We start from the raw sequence: 16,020 nt of genomic DNA on the forward strand, positions 1-16,020 counted from the left end.
GGATGTCAATAATTTGTAGAGTGTTGGAAGACATGTAATTGGTCTGTATTGTGTGGGGTCTGTGGTATTGTTGTTTTTAGGTTTCATGTAGGTGATGCCCTGAGTAAGAAAATTTGGCATGTCTTGTGGATTGATGATGATGTGTGTTAGGTGTTTAGCTAGTTCCTGGTGCAGTGATGTAAACTTTTTGTACCAGAAATTGTGAATGTTATCTACACCAGGTGTCTTCCAGTTGTGTGTTCTGTTAACAGTGTATTGGAAATCACATATGCTTATTTCAACACAGGGCATAGTTGGTATGTTGTGTAAGTTTTTGTTCTCCTCCTCGATCCAGCCTGCTTCAGCATTGTGCGTGACAGCACTGGACCAAAGAGAAGACCAATATGTTGTGAGTTCTTCTTCTGTTGTTGTGCCACTGTGCTGTGTATCAGTGTTTGCTTTGTTATTAATTTGTCTGTAAAAGAGTTTTTCATTGTTTGTAAATAATTTATTTTGTTGTTTTCGTAGTGTACATGTTTTGTATCGTTTGAGTCTACGTGCTTTGGCAGCAAGTTTTTGTTTTAGTGTATCAATGTATTCTGTAATGTGTGTGTTGTGACGTTCATGTTTTGTGTGTGTTTTTATTTTCTTGAAAATGTTTTTGAGCTGTTTCCTTAATTTAGGTGTTATGTTGTTTTTAGTGTATTGTGTCAGCCTGCCTAATTGCTGTCTAATGTCATTTATTTGTGTTTCTATTCTTCTCTGCCGGGCAGGTTTGTGATAGAATTGTGTTTTCTGTGTATTTGTCTGTGATTGTACTTTCAGTCCATGTTGTGTCACTACTGTGACTGCCCCAGCATAAACTAATGTATGAATGTCTGAGAGTGTAGAAATTGAATGAATGTAGTGTGGTAGTAAGTGAGTGTTTACATAATTTAGTGTTTTTCCTACTTCCTTCGACGTGTTGATTTTTGGTATTCGTGGTCGTTGTGTGGGATCTGTGCCTATAGGGAGGAAGGGGGTTGAGACAAGTCGGACAAAGTCAAACAAAAGGCAAGAGAGAGCTTCAGTGGACGTTCTCCTCTTCCTTTGTCCGACTTGTTTCAACCATTACATTAAACTTTACGAAACATTAAATTTTATACAGTTTATTATATCTATTTCTAAAATTCTTATATATTTCGTTTCTACTTATGGTATCTATCATTCGCAAAGCGATAAAGGTTTGTTGGACGTCGAAGAGGGGAGGGGATTACGGAAACTTGGACAGACTGGGAAGGCGAGTAAAAATTTCAAGAAAAATGCGAACATAATTTATGGACAGCCCCATAGTGTTCGAGCATATCCTAACTCTATGTGAATTGATAATAGCAGCTATTGTCTGTAAGGACAAGTAAAATGCTCGAGCAGTGTTCTCGTGTTTAATTAAAGATGTGTTTAAACGACTATAACTGGTCCAGGCAATTTATAATAGGCCTATACAGACTGTATTTCAACCGATGTTCTACTAGTAAAAAATTTCACTACAAAATACCGGATATTGGTCGCTAGAATGCACTAAACGTTGAACATTTCCATTTTGAACTTTAACCAAAAATACATTGCAGTCGATATATGTCCAAAGCAGAATTATAATTACTTCAACAATTAAAAATTGTACATGAAATTTTTACATTTAAATATGATATTACTATTTTTATGTCCCTTTTGACTATTTAACTTTTTCTTGTCACATTTTTTCACCCAGTTTTAGATACCCCTTTGCCGATGTTACGTTTGATCTGTAAAACAAAGCTATTGTACTGTACATTAATTAATTCATAACTTATTTCCTGCCAAGCAAGGCTAATTTTAAAAATCCGACAACGAGTTATTTAATTTCCAGACAGCATTGAAAACGGCGTGTGGCACCGTTTGTTATGGTATTCTATTAAAAAAAAACTTTTTATTGATATACAATTACAGGAAATCCTCGTTAATTCAAACTCGGATAGTTCGAAATCCCGTTAGTTCGTAACCGTACTTTTGTACCGGTCGGGGATACAGAGATTTAGGAAGGAATTCGGTTAGTTCAAAATACGGTTGCTTCGTAATTCGAAGTGAAAATTCTGTCCGAACTGTGTGTGGTATGCGTACGTTAAGAATAATTTGAACTACATTTCGAAGAATTCTGCTTTACTTTTTATAAAAACTATCTGGCGACCTGTGAGGTCCTCACCGGACAAGTGCTGTTTACCTGCAGTTTATTTATATTATTATAATTAATATTTATTAACTAGTTAAGTAACGCTACATCAGCGTGTAGTCGGAACGAAGCTGCTCGCACCTTTATTTTCTAGATTATGAGGAGAAAAGAAACAAAAAATCATTCGTTCTCAACAATATGTATGATTTCTATTGAATCATTTAAAGGTACAAATATAAGGTCAGAATAAGCCATAAATTAATTGCTATGCCAATGTCTCATGAAATTCGTCTATCACTATAGGCCTTGGACTTACAGATTGACTCGTTGCGATCTTTATTGTAACTCTTTAAAAATACTGTGTCAGTTATTTTTTCACTGTATTCAATGTAACATAGATAAGACCGATAGCTGTTTCTTTTTTCCCTATATCTATTTTGATTTTTGGAAGAGTTAATCCCTGTGATTTATGTATAGTCATCGAGTATGCTAAGGTAAGAGGAAACTGTCTACGAGATGGCAATATACTGCCATCGTTCGAAGTGCGTGTTATGGGGATTATTGAAAACAGATTATCATAGATGAAAAATCCCTGATAGCTATCGAATTCCACTAAAATAAACAGAGGAAGAGCTGGAGGGCGAGCATTAGGAACATATATAATGTAGCGTATAGTTCCTAGTGAACCATTTACGAGACCTCCTTGCACCCATAAGTTGACTCTCAGAATGATTCTGGCATTAACTGAGAGATTCAAAAACTTGGAAGGACCGAGAGATCAAGAGCTTGAGTCATCTTTGGACGAAGGCAGGGCAATATTTGGAGTGTTTTCAGATGATATATAACAGGCATGGGCAAGTGCGGCTCTTTTTGAGTTACATGCGGCTCTTGCTGAAAGTGCTATCCTTTCCGGCCTTACCATACTATCCACCACGATAGTACAGAACTGCGGCTCCCATGCATTTTGCAAAACCTACATTTCGGCTCCCACTGAACTCTTGCTTGCCCCCCCTGCTATATAAGCAAAAGGGCATCCAGTTGACTGCAAGTAGTCTTCATTGCTTTGTTTAACTTGCTCGTTTGTTGGATATAGCTCTACTGCCGTTTGGAACTGATCAAGTTCATCTCTGGATAAATAGGCTCGATTTCTTGTCGTCAGAATGTTCAGATCTGTATCAGAGAAATCACCCGAAGCTAGATGTTGTAAGACATCCGTGAAGGAACTATCTGCGCTATTTTGTCTATGAGAATTACTAAGTTCAATGAACTTCTCAAAAGAATCAAATGCGAATCTACCTTGTTGGGACATTACATCGTAAAAAACACTCGAGTAGAGAGGAGTATCTTTAACAGGAGGAAGCTGACGAAAATCACCAAACAAATAGATAAAGAATCCACCAAAAGGCTCATCTTTCTCGGGGTTTATCTCTCTCAATCTTCTCTCGATCATGTAAAAAATTCTTGCACCAATCATTGACATTTCATCGATGATGATGAATTTGAACGACTTCATCTCAATTTGGAATCTCTGCGCAGCTTCTCCATTTAGAGATCGAAATTTCGTACTAACGATCAGGGCCGGATTTACATAAGGGCATTTGGGGCCTGTGCCCAGGGCCCCCACAAAATAGGGGCCCCCACAAAACTAAAAAAAAAATTATGTTTAAACATAATTTTTTTTCTATTACCGCGACAGCCTAGTGTGGTCTAATCATGAGGGCAACAGGCAGAGAAAACCAAACCCGGGAAAAACCTATGAAACATCAGAAAATTTCAAGAAAAAATTTCACATAGGTATTTTTCAGTTAAATTAAAATAATTAGTTTTACACAATAAAATATATGTATGTTTACAATAACCTTATTTTAAAATGAAATTTACAACTTCCTAGTTCAAATCTAATTGAAAGTACAGTATTTTGTGTAAATTTTCTAAATCATCAAATTTGCCTACTCTTAAAGGGGGGCCCCACCGAATTTGTGCCCAGGGCCCCTGGATTGGTAAATCCGGCCCTGCTAACGATAGGAAGACGAAGGAGAGAATGGATCGTAAAGCCATCAATATTGATCGCTGCTGCTCCACGTTTTAAAAAGAAAACTTGTTTAAACTTATTATTCTATAAAGATTCTTTATATTTGTTGTGAGTCCAGTTAGCGATAACATTTAGCTTTCAAAATTACCGTTTTAATGCTTGTCATATTTTCCGACCACCAGATGGCGCTTCTACACGTGCGTGCAGGAAGAGACTAACACTTGACTTCATGCATTCCTTGTCAACAAAATAACTCTAGAATGAGTTGTCCGATCTTGATGAAATTTTCCACGACGACTCATCATCACTGAAGGATGAACTGATTAAAATTTCAACTCTCAAAAATGATCCATACTGAAGAAAAACACCTATCTCCAGTTCTACAAAAACGAATCATTTTTGAAAGTTGAAATTTTAATCAGTTCATCCTTCAGTGATGATGAGTCGTCGTAGAAAATTTCATCAAGATCGGACAACTCATTCCAGAGTTATTCTGCGGACAAAAAATGCACGAAGTCAAGTATTAGTCGTCACTACGTTCCGACAATTAACGAAAATAGCGTTCAGTATAAGTAATTCCGTTTGCTTGATAAATTTCTTCAGTTATGTGGCATTTGGCACACTGTACAGAAATATGTAAATCTCGAATAATTCAAAGTAGCGAATATTTCGTCCTCTGAATTTCGAACTAACGAGGATTTCCTGTAATTATTATAAAATGGTAAAAGGCTTAATTTTGAAGGTAGAGATAAGTTTTATTAAAAATTGTAAATGATAATAACGAGTAAAATCTGGATCAAGTCCGACCACACTCGAAATGTGACAAGTGAACCCCCTTCTATCTTTCCGCTTCCTCGACCTTTAACCACCAAAATTTGATAGCATCAATCCCCCTAATACGCAAACTACTCTGTAAAATTTCAGAAATTTTCGACAAGAGGCACAGGAGTTATTTAAGCTTCAAAGTAGTGAATATAATCGTGCTCCTCTACACACACACACACACACACAGAAAAAAAAACCTGAAATTTATTTGCATTTTTCGACGTTTCAAGGTCTCGAGCCCAAAAAAAGTAAAAATCTTGGAGGTCATTTTTTGACCGATCGCCATACTTTTCCTTTGTTATACATAACAGCCAGGAAAATAAAAATAGGCCAATAGAAAATAAAATGAAATTCAATAATTTACCACGAAAGAAGCCTTATGACACTGTATTAAGTAATTCATAAAGTTAATATTATGTATAAAGATATCCTTATCTTAAATCTGTGTAAAAAGTTATAACAAGATGATTATTATATTATGAATATGCAATAATATAGCTTATTATCATATTGACACTTTACTTGATACAACTTTAAAAATTATTTAGTGGGCTAAATCAGAAAAATGAATTTCTATGTACGAATATGTTATTTATATTTGTACATAAAAATTACTGTTAGTTATAGATTTGAATAGTTTTTTTAACCTTATTTAACGCATTCTTCATTTCTTCAGACATCGGAGTACATAACGGATTTTTACCACCGTCAGATTTCATATAATATATTCTTATTTTCCTTAGATCTACCTTTTAAAAATAAAATCAAATTTAATAAAAGTAAATTCAAATAAGTTCTGTAAATGTAATTACTTTAAAAAAACCCAACTTTTTCGTCAAGCTTCAGTCGCGATGCATTATTTCCTGCCATAACTTTCATCATTAATGATAAATCTGCAGAATATCGAGTCATAGGCCCAACGACGCAAAAATCTTCGTTATCGTGTAAAAACTGTGGAAATATCCCTTTGATTGACACAATACCTAAAGAGCGTAATGGAAGTTTACATGGCAATGTTTGCATTTTAATTCAAAATACATATCAAAGATAATAAATAATTATACAGAAAAATCGATCGCTTCTTACGTTTGCTTGGTTTATGAGCAAAAATTCCGTTGAAGAGAGCAGGAATTCTAATGCTACCACCGAGATCAGAACCAATTCCGATCACAGATCCTCCAGCTCCTAAGAGACCACCTTCACCTCCTAAACAGACAGTTATAATCTCTATATTATATATGTATATATTAAAAGCAAAATGTTCCATCATAGGCCATCGATTTTTAAATTGTTTATGCTTTTAACCTATTGCAGAAATTTCAATCTATGGGCCATACAATGTCATATAATGTAGCCCATAGATTGATAAAATTTGATATTAACTCTTGAAACTAATGGATTTGATAGAAAATTTAAAGGATCTTGATGTAATGTGTAATCATTTTATATGACAAATGTATAATAGGCCTATTGAGAACAATTTTAATATTTATCTAAATCCATTTAAAACTAGGAGAAATTATATTAAGCAAATTTTGAATACATTTGTTTTTGTAGTTACCTTTTATATTTAACTACAATGATGATAAAAATTAACCTCTGATTAGTTGATCTAGAAAATAAATGGAAAATGCATTTGAGTCTATATTTTGCTAAAATAATTATTAATGCCTCTACTTTCAATTTTAAAATATTAAAAAGTTGAAGCATAATTAGTTTTTCATCAATTACTATTATATTACGAAAACTACTTTGGGAGGTTAATGTGGCCAATGTGGCCACATTCCCCTGCAATAAAAAAAGTTATAAATGGCGTTGTTTTTCATCATGTGGCTTGCTGTAAGAAGTAATCAACAAACCATAGAAAAGGTTTGCTGATTATTTCTGTATTTTTGGATGTTTCGAGTATTATACGAATTAATTATTATATTTATTATGTTAAAATAATGTTGTCATATTTTTAGAAATAATGCCAAGGCGTTACATGCCTAAAAAGTGGGACAATGCGATACGGTGTGTTCATAGTAAACAAACAAGCTGTAGTTGAAGCTGTCAAATCTAATTGAATTTCACGACGAGAAGCTAGTTCTTACATCAACATTGCAAGTACAACTTTATAAAATAAAATTAATCAGTTTTCAGCGCAGAAGAGGGGAAAAAAATATTAGTTAACATCTTATTACGGCATCAGAATTTGAATTTCCTATTACAACAATTGAATTACGTCATATCATAAAGAATTATTTTGACCATAAAGGAGCAAAAATTCATCGGCTTATCTGGATATGATTTTATAAAAAGATTTTTACAATGCAATAAGGAGCAAGCTATACGAACATCTGCTAATATCACAACAGGGAGAGAGGTACAATTTTTACTGAAACTATAGAAGAATTTTACAAGAATTTGGCGCACACATTGTATGGTATTGGACCAGATTGCATTATTAACATGGATGATCTAATAAGAGTTTAAAATTTCCAGGAAAAATATTGAAAGTAGACTCTAAAGGTGCCGTAGTTACCACGATGATAATCAGCAATTCTTAACTGTAGCATAAAATACACCTTTCAAAGTCGGGACATATTAACCCTGTCATATAGGTGAATGTGGCACCCACATACTTTTTTAAGAAAATAAATTTAATGATTTAAAAAATCTAGCAACGAGAGTTGCGTAACTTTTCCGGCTGTTATGAGTTTTTATTTAAAAAATCTTCTATATTATTAGGCAAAAAATAAAACAAACGCTGTCAAAGAAACCAAACGAAAAAATTTACGCAACACTTTTGAAGAGTTTTTTAAGCAGAGGAATAATATTTATGAAAAGTTGTTTCCGCAGCCACATAAGAAGAATTAGTGACCCTACTTGGGGGTCTCAATTCTATATTTAGAAGAATCGTTGTTCTACACTACCCTGTGTTAGTATAACGAGTGAAAAATGATAACGGATGCGATAAAATAATCATATTTAACAATTTATTTTACCATTTTTGTACACCTTGCACTAAAGAACTCCATCAATGTTGTCAAAACTACTACATTTCGATTAAAATTTCGGCTTTCGATGTGTTTTGGGCAAATGTCAGCTTTTTTGGGTCTGATGTCAGCTCTTTTCAAAATCATGGGTTGAGCGCTTTGTAATCTATAAAAACTCTGCAGTAGTCTAGCTAACAGCTCAAGAAAGATATTTTGAAAACAAATCTCTCCTTAAATAAAGGAACATACAAGAAATTCTGAAATAAATATAATAAAATTTAATGATATAAAACGGACGACCATTCATGGCAGAATTAGTCGTTAGGTTGGTTCATCTTATTATGCTATAGGAGAGATTGATAAAACGATACGTCTTTTACTCCTTAATTTGTAATCAAGAATTTTTAATAAATATAAATATTTAATAGAAAATAATAATGCTGCTGTAACTAACTAAATTAACCACACGCGTTCGATCCATTTTTAAGACAAAATGAAGCCAAACGGATTACAGCATGTGTATTCATGAACAATTTTTTCACCCCTTAAAGACAGAAAAATGACGCAACTCAAGGAACAACTCTATCGCATCGACTATAAATAACAAGTATCAATTAAGAAAATGTATGCGTTATCTACGAAATGCACGAAGATATGAGGAAAGATATGTCAGTAAAAGATTTTATTTTCTGTTTTAGTAAAAATAAAGTTAATTTTATGGTGGTTGGAATAATTACCAGCCTCTAAGTATTTTCTCTGGGCCCGGGAAAAATTTCTCAGTTCTCCCTCTCGACAGCCCTGGATACAAAATGCATATTTATTAATATACGTTTAAAATATTTAAATAAATAAACAGAATACAGAGAGAGAAAGTAGAAAAACAAGTTTGAGTATATACGGAGTAGAGGATCCAAGTGTAGCAAGTCCTTTTGTGCATAAAACCCTACTTAATTTTGGAAATTTTTATGTTAAACAATTTATATGAAAGTAATATAACAGTTTTTGATAAATGTTTTAACAATGTTTTACTTATTTTATTTACATATTTTTATGGCTATCGCAAAGAGATGAGACCACATTTATGACTTATTCGGGCTTCATTTCATCTCCAGGTCCTATTTATCGGGAAAGTTTTTTGGGATAATAATGTTTTTAATGTAGATATTAAATGTATATTTGTTAATCTCGCCCTGTACAGCAGACCCAACGTATTGTACAGTACTTCTATATAATAAGCTTTCATCTTTGAGACAAGAACTCGCCAACTTATTGACTAAAAATTCTCCAAAGTAAGAATTTATATGGAACAATAACATTTTTAATCACCGACTTCGATATATTTTATTAAGCTTAATTATACGTGGTTATACGTAGTTAAAACTTATTTCCAAACAGCCGCATGTTATTAACTATATTACAATTATAATTATTGTTTCGCAATATATTGTTCGGTTAAATGTCTTTTAGGCCACTCTGTATTTTAACCAAGAATCCACCAACTTTTTAATTGAAAATTTAAATTTCCTTCATAATTTTAAACGTAATAAAATAATTTGTTACGAAATAATTTCTAAGATCACTGAATGCTTTCTTTTATAACAACTCCTAGTAATATTTAGAACATTAAATATATTAGAAGTATTTTTTATTTTGTGTAGAAATTTGTAAAATAATTTAGAGAAATCTTTATTTAAAAAAAACTATAATATTTCACAATTGAATTTAATTAAATATTTTATAGTAACAATAGAAATTACTTGTACTCACCACTACTTCCACCGACACTCCTTTTAACGTTATAAGGGTTTTTAGAAAGACCGTATACTTTATTGTACGATTCCCAAGATGAGCACATTTCCGGTACATTCGTAGTAACTAAAGGTATTGCACCGGCTTTTCTCAACAATTTTACAGCATCGCAGTCTTCGGAGGCTAAGTTATCGCTTTTCCAAACTAATCCACATGTTACTCGCATACCTAATTAATTTAGTTTATAATGGAATTACTATTCATTTTGTTATTATTCAATTTATAATTTTTTAAACGAAAAATCTCCGAGAAAAGAATTAATCTACGAATGTCCCCAGGGGAGGACTGGCCATGTGGAAAATGTGAAAAATTCCATATGGGCCGTAAACAATTTGGGCCGTTTTTCTAAATATGTATGTACAGTACAGTACATAATATACTGTTTTGTTCGATTTTATTTTTAAAAATTTCATTTATTTATTTTTTTTGTTAGGTAAGATAAATTTCAATTTTTAGGTGTAATATAGATAGGCCTATATGTGTAGGCCTTTATCGTTTTACCCGGCCCTACCCGAGTCCGAAGTTAAATTAGTCCAGCCGACCCGAATCCAACACTACATTGGTCCGACTCGGCCCAAAAATACAAAGCATCCTAGGAAAAAAATAATCAAAACAGACAAAATTAGTCATTTGTTTACGTTGCTAGAAACTATTCACCACTTCTATTAATCTTAATGCTAAACTTTGAAAGCACGAGTTATTAGTTTTCCACCCGGCCACCAAAACGCTGATTGTAGTCATAACAGATTTAATGGCCAATTATATCATTTCCTTTATTTTAGGTAAGTAAAAATGTTATTCAATAATAATTTCTCTATATTCCAAACGATTTAATTAAGAATAATATATTTTTTAGATTCAGCTAACTAATTTTTAGTTTGCCATTCACTTACGATGGCGTTGATTGTAGATGGGCAACCTGCGGCGTCGCACAAAATATTACAAAACAATATATAAAATAAAAATTTAAAATACTGACATCTAGTCGTTCGTTTGTAATCGTACTAAATACCAAGAGCCCGCTTCGTATATATATTCGATGCAACTACAGTTGGCCCTTGGGTAGGTTCACTTTTGCGTCTTTAAGGGACGACAGAATTGCGTACAAGTGCACATATACTTTCGAAGACTGTTCATACGCGCTTGACCCCTTTTCAAGACTAAATGCAGCCCGAGGGAGTATATGCACATTGGTAAACAATTCTATCATCTTTTAATTAAAGACGCAAAAATAAACCAATTCAAGGGCCAACCCTAATTGCAAGACTATCTGGTAATTTAACCCGACTTCACTGCACACTTGATATAGAGCTGTAAAGTTTTACCAACGCTTTACTTTTTTGGTTTTTTGCAAATTTTTACTATTAATCTACTGTGGTTTATCCAAATTATAGAAAAAGGTATGTTAAATATTTGAAATTTTACGGAAATAGAATTTTTAATGTAGAATTTCGAATTTTAAATATTCAAGTTAGAATTTCTGTTTAATAATAATGTTACTATTAAATTTCCTAGATTGAAATTAAAAATGTTTGAACTAGAAAATTATTAATATTTTAAAAACAATCCAGTCTTAGAATTGGACAGTAATAAATACAAAAACCACTCATGAGAACGTTTCAACTTTGCGTTACTTTCAATGCTGGACTGACTTTGAGGTTCGCACGTGGTTTTGTACAATAAAAGCTCGATGACATATATCTATGTTACATTCGCATCAATTCCAGTATACCTATGTTAATTTATTTATATGTTACAGTAAAAACCCGTTTTTAGTGAAAACGCGTTTTAACTAGTTGAAACTAGTTTTTACTGGATGTCATTGTTAAAACTAGAATTTACTGCTAGCCAAAAATGAATTTGAGTTAAAACTAGTTTTAACTAGACAAAACGGGTTTTAACAAAATGGCTTAGTAAAAACTGTTTCGACCAAGGTCATTCAGCTAACACGTTCCTATAGTGTATGATGAATTTCGTATCGCTTTAATGATAAAGTTATCATTAAATGTATTATCTTAAAATCCAATCAACTAAGAAATAATATAATTTCATCCTTTAACTAATTAAAACAAAGTAATTTGTTAGAAGATTGTCAAAAATTAAATTAACCAACAGATTTGGTTAAAAATTCTCGTATCAGACGAAAATTATTACTACCCTACTATTTTAACCTAAAAATCATGGCATTCAGGTTAAATTACGTGATGATTATTTACTCGTAAAACGACAAAAAATTATTTATTGCTTCATACAAACACAACTAGTCTATGCGGGTGATTTTTTAGAATTTTCTCTTTAAAAATTTAGATCAATCGGTTTTACCACTCAAATAAAAAAAAACCAATCAGCCAAAACCAAAATTCCGATAAAACTCAACTAAAAATAATTAACTGGAATTGTCAAGGTCTAACTAAGAAAATTGCTACTAATGATTTTATTTATCTTCTAAATAATACAGACATCTTAGGAATTACGGAAACCTGGATGACTTCTATACCGGATTAATTAGTTAATTAATTAATTAATAACAATGAAAATTACTATATCATAACCACTTCAGCTGAAAAACCAGTAGACCCTGGACGTGCTTTTGGTGGACTCAGTTTATTAATTAATTAAAAAACATTGGAGAAATTAAATCAATTAAAAAAAAATAATTATTATATAATAGTGATATTACAAATAATTAATTTAGCTTGATCTTTTTGAAAAATAATTTAATAATAGTTATGTTGGTCTACGTTCCTCCCGAACACCCTCAGATTCTACATGATTTTTTTAAACAATATGAACAATTGAAACATATATCACCATTTATTATTGTAATTGGAGATCTGAATGCTCGTATAGCACAGAAAATGGATTTAGAATATAAAGGGCCGAATACACAGATTTATAACATATGTAAATCTAAAGATAAAAGATACAATAATATGGGATACAGTTACTTAAATATACTTCTCAATTCCAATTATATATACTAAATGGTAGAATTAATACCGATTATCCATCAGAATGTACATGACATGTCTAAACAATAATGGATATTCGAAAATTGATTTAATAATATGCACAGAATTATTAGTGAATCAATGTTTGAATATGCGTGTTCTAGATACCGATTTGTCTGATCACTTTCCGGTAAGAATTTCTTTTGGAATAGCCGAAAATCAACCTAGCAATTACGAATCGTCAAATTACTCAATAACTAGATATGATTATCAACGCTTTCAAGACCAAATTAGTGAAATGATCAAATATTTGTTCAATACTTCCCCTTTAGAGGGCATTGAAAAATATATCCAAATAGAAAATCTAATTAAAATATTTATTAAAACAAGAACGATAAAAAATAAAAAATACATAGGTTCAAAAAACCTTGGTATGACCTCGACTGCTACAAATTAAAATTACAGAAGAATAAAGCACTACAACAATTTAGGAAATTTAACTCGATGGTAACTTTTAATCAATATCGACAGTTGAAAACTACATACTTTAACCTGTTAAAAACAAAAAAATTAAATTATTTTAACAAATTACAACATCGATTAGCTGAAAATAGCAATAATGAACTGTTTTGGACGACAGTACAACAGTTGCGGAAGAAAAATCTTGATCAACCTATACATATGGAATTTTCGACATGGATGAATTATTTCAATAGATTTACAGTGATAGAAACTCCTCCAACAAATGAATTGCCAAATTTAACAAACGAATTTCTGGATCCATTAATTTTATATGATGAACTTGAAACTTCAATTCGAAAATTAAAGCATAAATCATTTCCAGGTTTGGATCTAATTACTACAAAACTTACAAAATTGCTACCGCCGTCGGGTAAACAAACTCTTTTAGGTTTATTTAATATTTTTTATAATTCTTCGGTATATCCAAAATCCTGGAATGTTGCAAAAATACTTGTTTCATAAAAAAGGTAATAGAATTGATCCTGCAAACTACCGACCAATTGCGCTTGCACCGACTTTACGGAAGTGTTTTACATCTATTTTAGCTACACGATTTCAAGTTTGGATCACGAATCATAAATTAAATTCGCAATTGCAATTTGCTTTTACAAAATCTAAAGGAACAGAATCGATCATTTTTGTACTAATATTGTTTGCAATAATCAAACATATCCGGAGATAAACCTAAGTCGTGGAATTTTACAAGGAGAACCGCTCTCACCATATCTATTCAATTTTTATATTAACGAAATAGATAATCTCTTTACAACTGATACAGAAGGTATCTTTATATAGGTCTATGGTCGAATTTTTCATTACATCCTTTATGCTGATGATTTGGTGTTGCTGGCTCCGACACGTATAACATTGCAACGTAAGATTATTAAAATTAATTATTTAAATTCCATCTATCTAACAATTAATGTAACAAAATCTAAAATAATTATCTTTAGAAACAACATTAAAATATGTAAACTTGAGAAATTACTTCATTTAAATGGCCTACCTCTTGAAGTAGTTAACAACATAAAATATTTAGGAATTGTTTTCAACTGGAATGGCAGTTTCAACCAGCATTTGGATTATTTAAATACTAAAATTAATCAGCTAATCAATAATGCTATTTACTTATGCTCAAATTTAAAAATCTCAGATTTAAAGCTTCACGTGAAAATATTCCATACGTTAATATTACCAGCAATTTTTTAATGCAAGTCCGATATGGGAACTCGATCTATTTCACGATTTAGAGAAATTTCATATTATCTATCTGCGTACATTATTCAAGTTAGAACGTACAGTACCAGGGTATGCCATTTGATCAGAATCAAATAGCCTACAATTGCTTCATTTTTTCCTAAAACGACTATTTAGATTTTTCTATCGTTTACTACATACCGTTGATGATAGTGTGAAATTTTTATTTAATATTATGAGATCATAAATCAACGATTCAACTATTACAAATACATGGTTCTTTAGATTCAATAAAATTCTTCAATTATATGGAATATCTAATCTATTATTTGATAACTCGGAGGAAAACTGTATTTTCCTCCGAGTGGATACTCTTGGATAATTGGATACTCTTTAATGATGGAATCAGTCATATCGCAATCAATTACTAAAGATCAAAATCATATACTTAATTCAACCTATCATCTTTGGTACCAGACTACCTTAAATATTCCTACAGATTCGAATATTTTAACTAGAAATATAAATTTAAGTATTAAACGCATATTATTACAAATTTGACTCGACAAATATTCTATCATTGTCAATAATACCTATATTGACTTTACAAGAGATTGTTACTAGTGTAAATCTATTTCATATCCTCAATGAATGCTCGATGTTAGAGGAGTTTCGTCGAAAATACCAAATTAAAGAATTAATTTATAGAAATCAAGAATCAAACTTCAGATCTAAATTTGATAATCTAACATTAAAATATATGTATAAAATTAATAATTTTTCAACTATATTACCATAGAATTAACGAACAATCTTTTTAATTTCACGGATTAATTTGACAATATGTTAACCTTTCCAAAGGTATGAAATTGTATTCAATATGATTTTAAATATACGTATAATAATATTATTTTTTCCTAACCCCCTGTAATAATAATAATAAATCGGTTTATTGTATTAAGGGGACCTTATTAGGTCCCCTTAATACATTAACCGATTTATTATTATTATTATTATATTACAGTACTGTACATGCTTACCTTTAACAGCTAATGTTTCCTTAGAAGAAAAGGGAATACCTAAAAGGGGAAAACGCTGTTCTAATGCTTCTTCTGTGTATATTTGAGAAGCTATTAACTCATCCACCTTTCTCCCTTCTTCTAACGCTTGTTCGAATCGGTTTTCTACAACAACATTTAATATTGGTTGAATTTCCTTGATTCTAGAAATATACGCTTCAATTACCGCCACACTTTTCAACTGTTAAAAAGCATTACATCGTTTATGTATCATTCACACATAAAACTGATCATTTATAACAACTACGAATGCATCAATACCTGCTTTTTTCGTATCTTCTCTGCTAAAGAAATAGCACTTTCCAGTAAAATTTGATTTTTAACGCATTCTATTTTACGTGTTTCCCTACAGTAACTGATACGGAATAATAAACTTGTTGCACAGTCCAGAGATATCCTGAATCCTAATAAGATTCGGCGCCATAACGTAATGAGGAAAGATTTAACAGACATTTTTAACAGA

At 31.6% G+C, this 16,020-nt stretch overlaps 1 protein-coding gene across 1 annotated transcript in view; it reads right to left on the reverse strand.

The window, feature by feature from the left end:
* The window catches only part of LOC136979858 (fatty-acid amide hydrolase 2-like), a 55,576-nt gene extending 39,556 nt beyond the window's left edge, over nucleotides 1-16,020 (reverse strand). Inside the window, exons 1-6 of the mRNA XM_067275879.1 lie at nucleotides 15,819-16,020; nucleotides 15,519-15,738; nucleotides 9,767-9,976; nucleotides 6,108-6,227; nucleotides 5,850-6,004; nucleotides 5,648-5,770 (exon numbers count right to left, since the gene is read on the reverse strand). Of these exons, the coding sequence (XP_067131980.1) occupies nucleotides 5,648-5,770; nucleotides 5,850-6,004; nucleotides 6,108-6,227; nucleotides 9,767-9,976; nucleotides 15,519-15,738; nucleotides 15,819-16,010 (1,020 nt within the window). The 5' untranslated portion in view covers nucleotides 16,011-16,020. The remainder of the gene's footprint in view (nucleotides 1-5,647; nucleotides 5,771-5,849; nucleotides 6,005-6,107; nucleotides 6,228-9,766; nucleotides 9,977-15,518; nucleotides 15,739-15,818) is intronic.

Source organism: Centruroides vittatus, unplaced genomic scaffold (assembly GCF_030686945.1).
Source record: "Centruroides vittatus isolate TY-2023 unplaced genomic scaffold, ASM3068694v2 contig_651, whole genome shotgun sequence".
NCBI lineage: Eukaryota > Metazoa > Arthropoda > Arachnida > Scorpiones > Buthidae > Centruroides > Centruroides vittatus.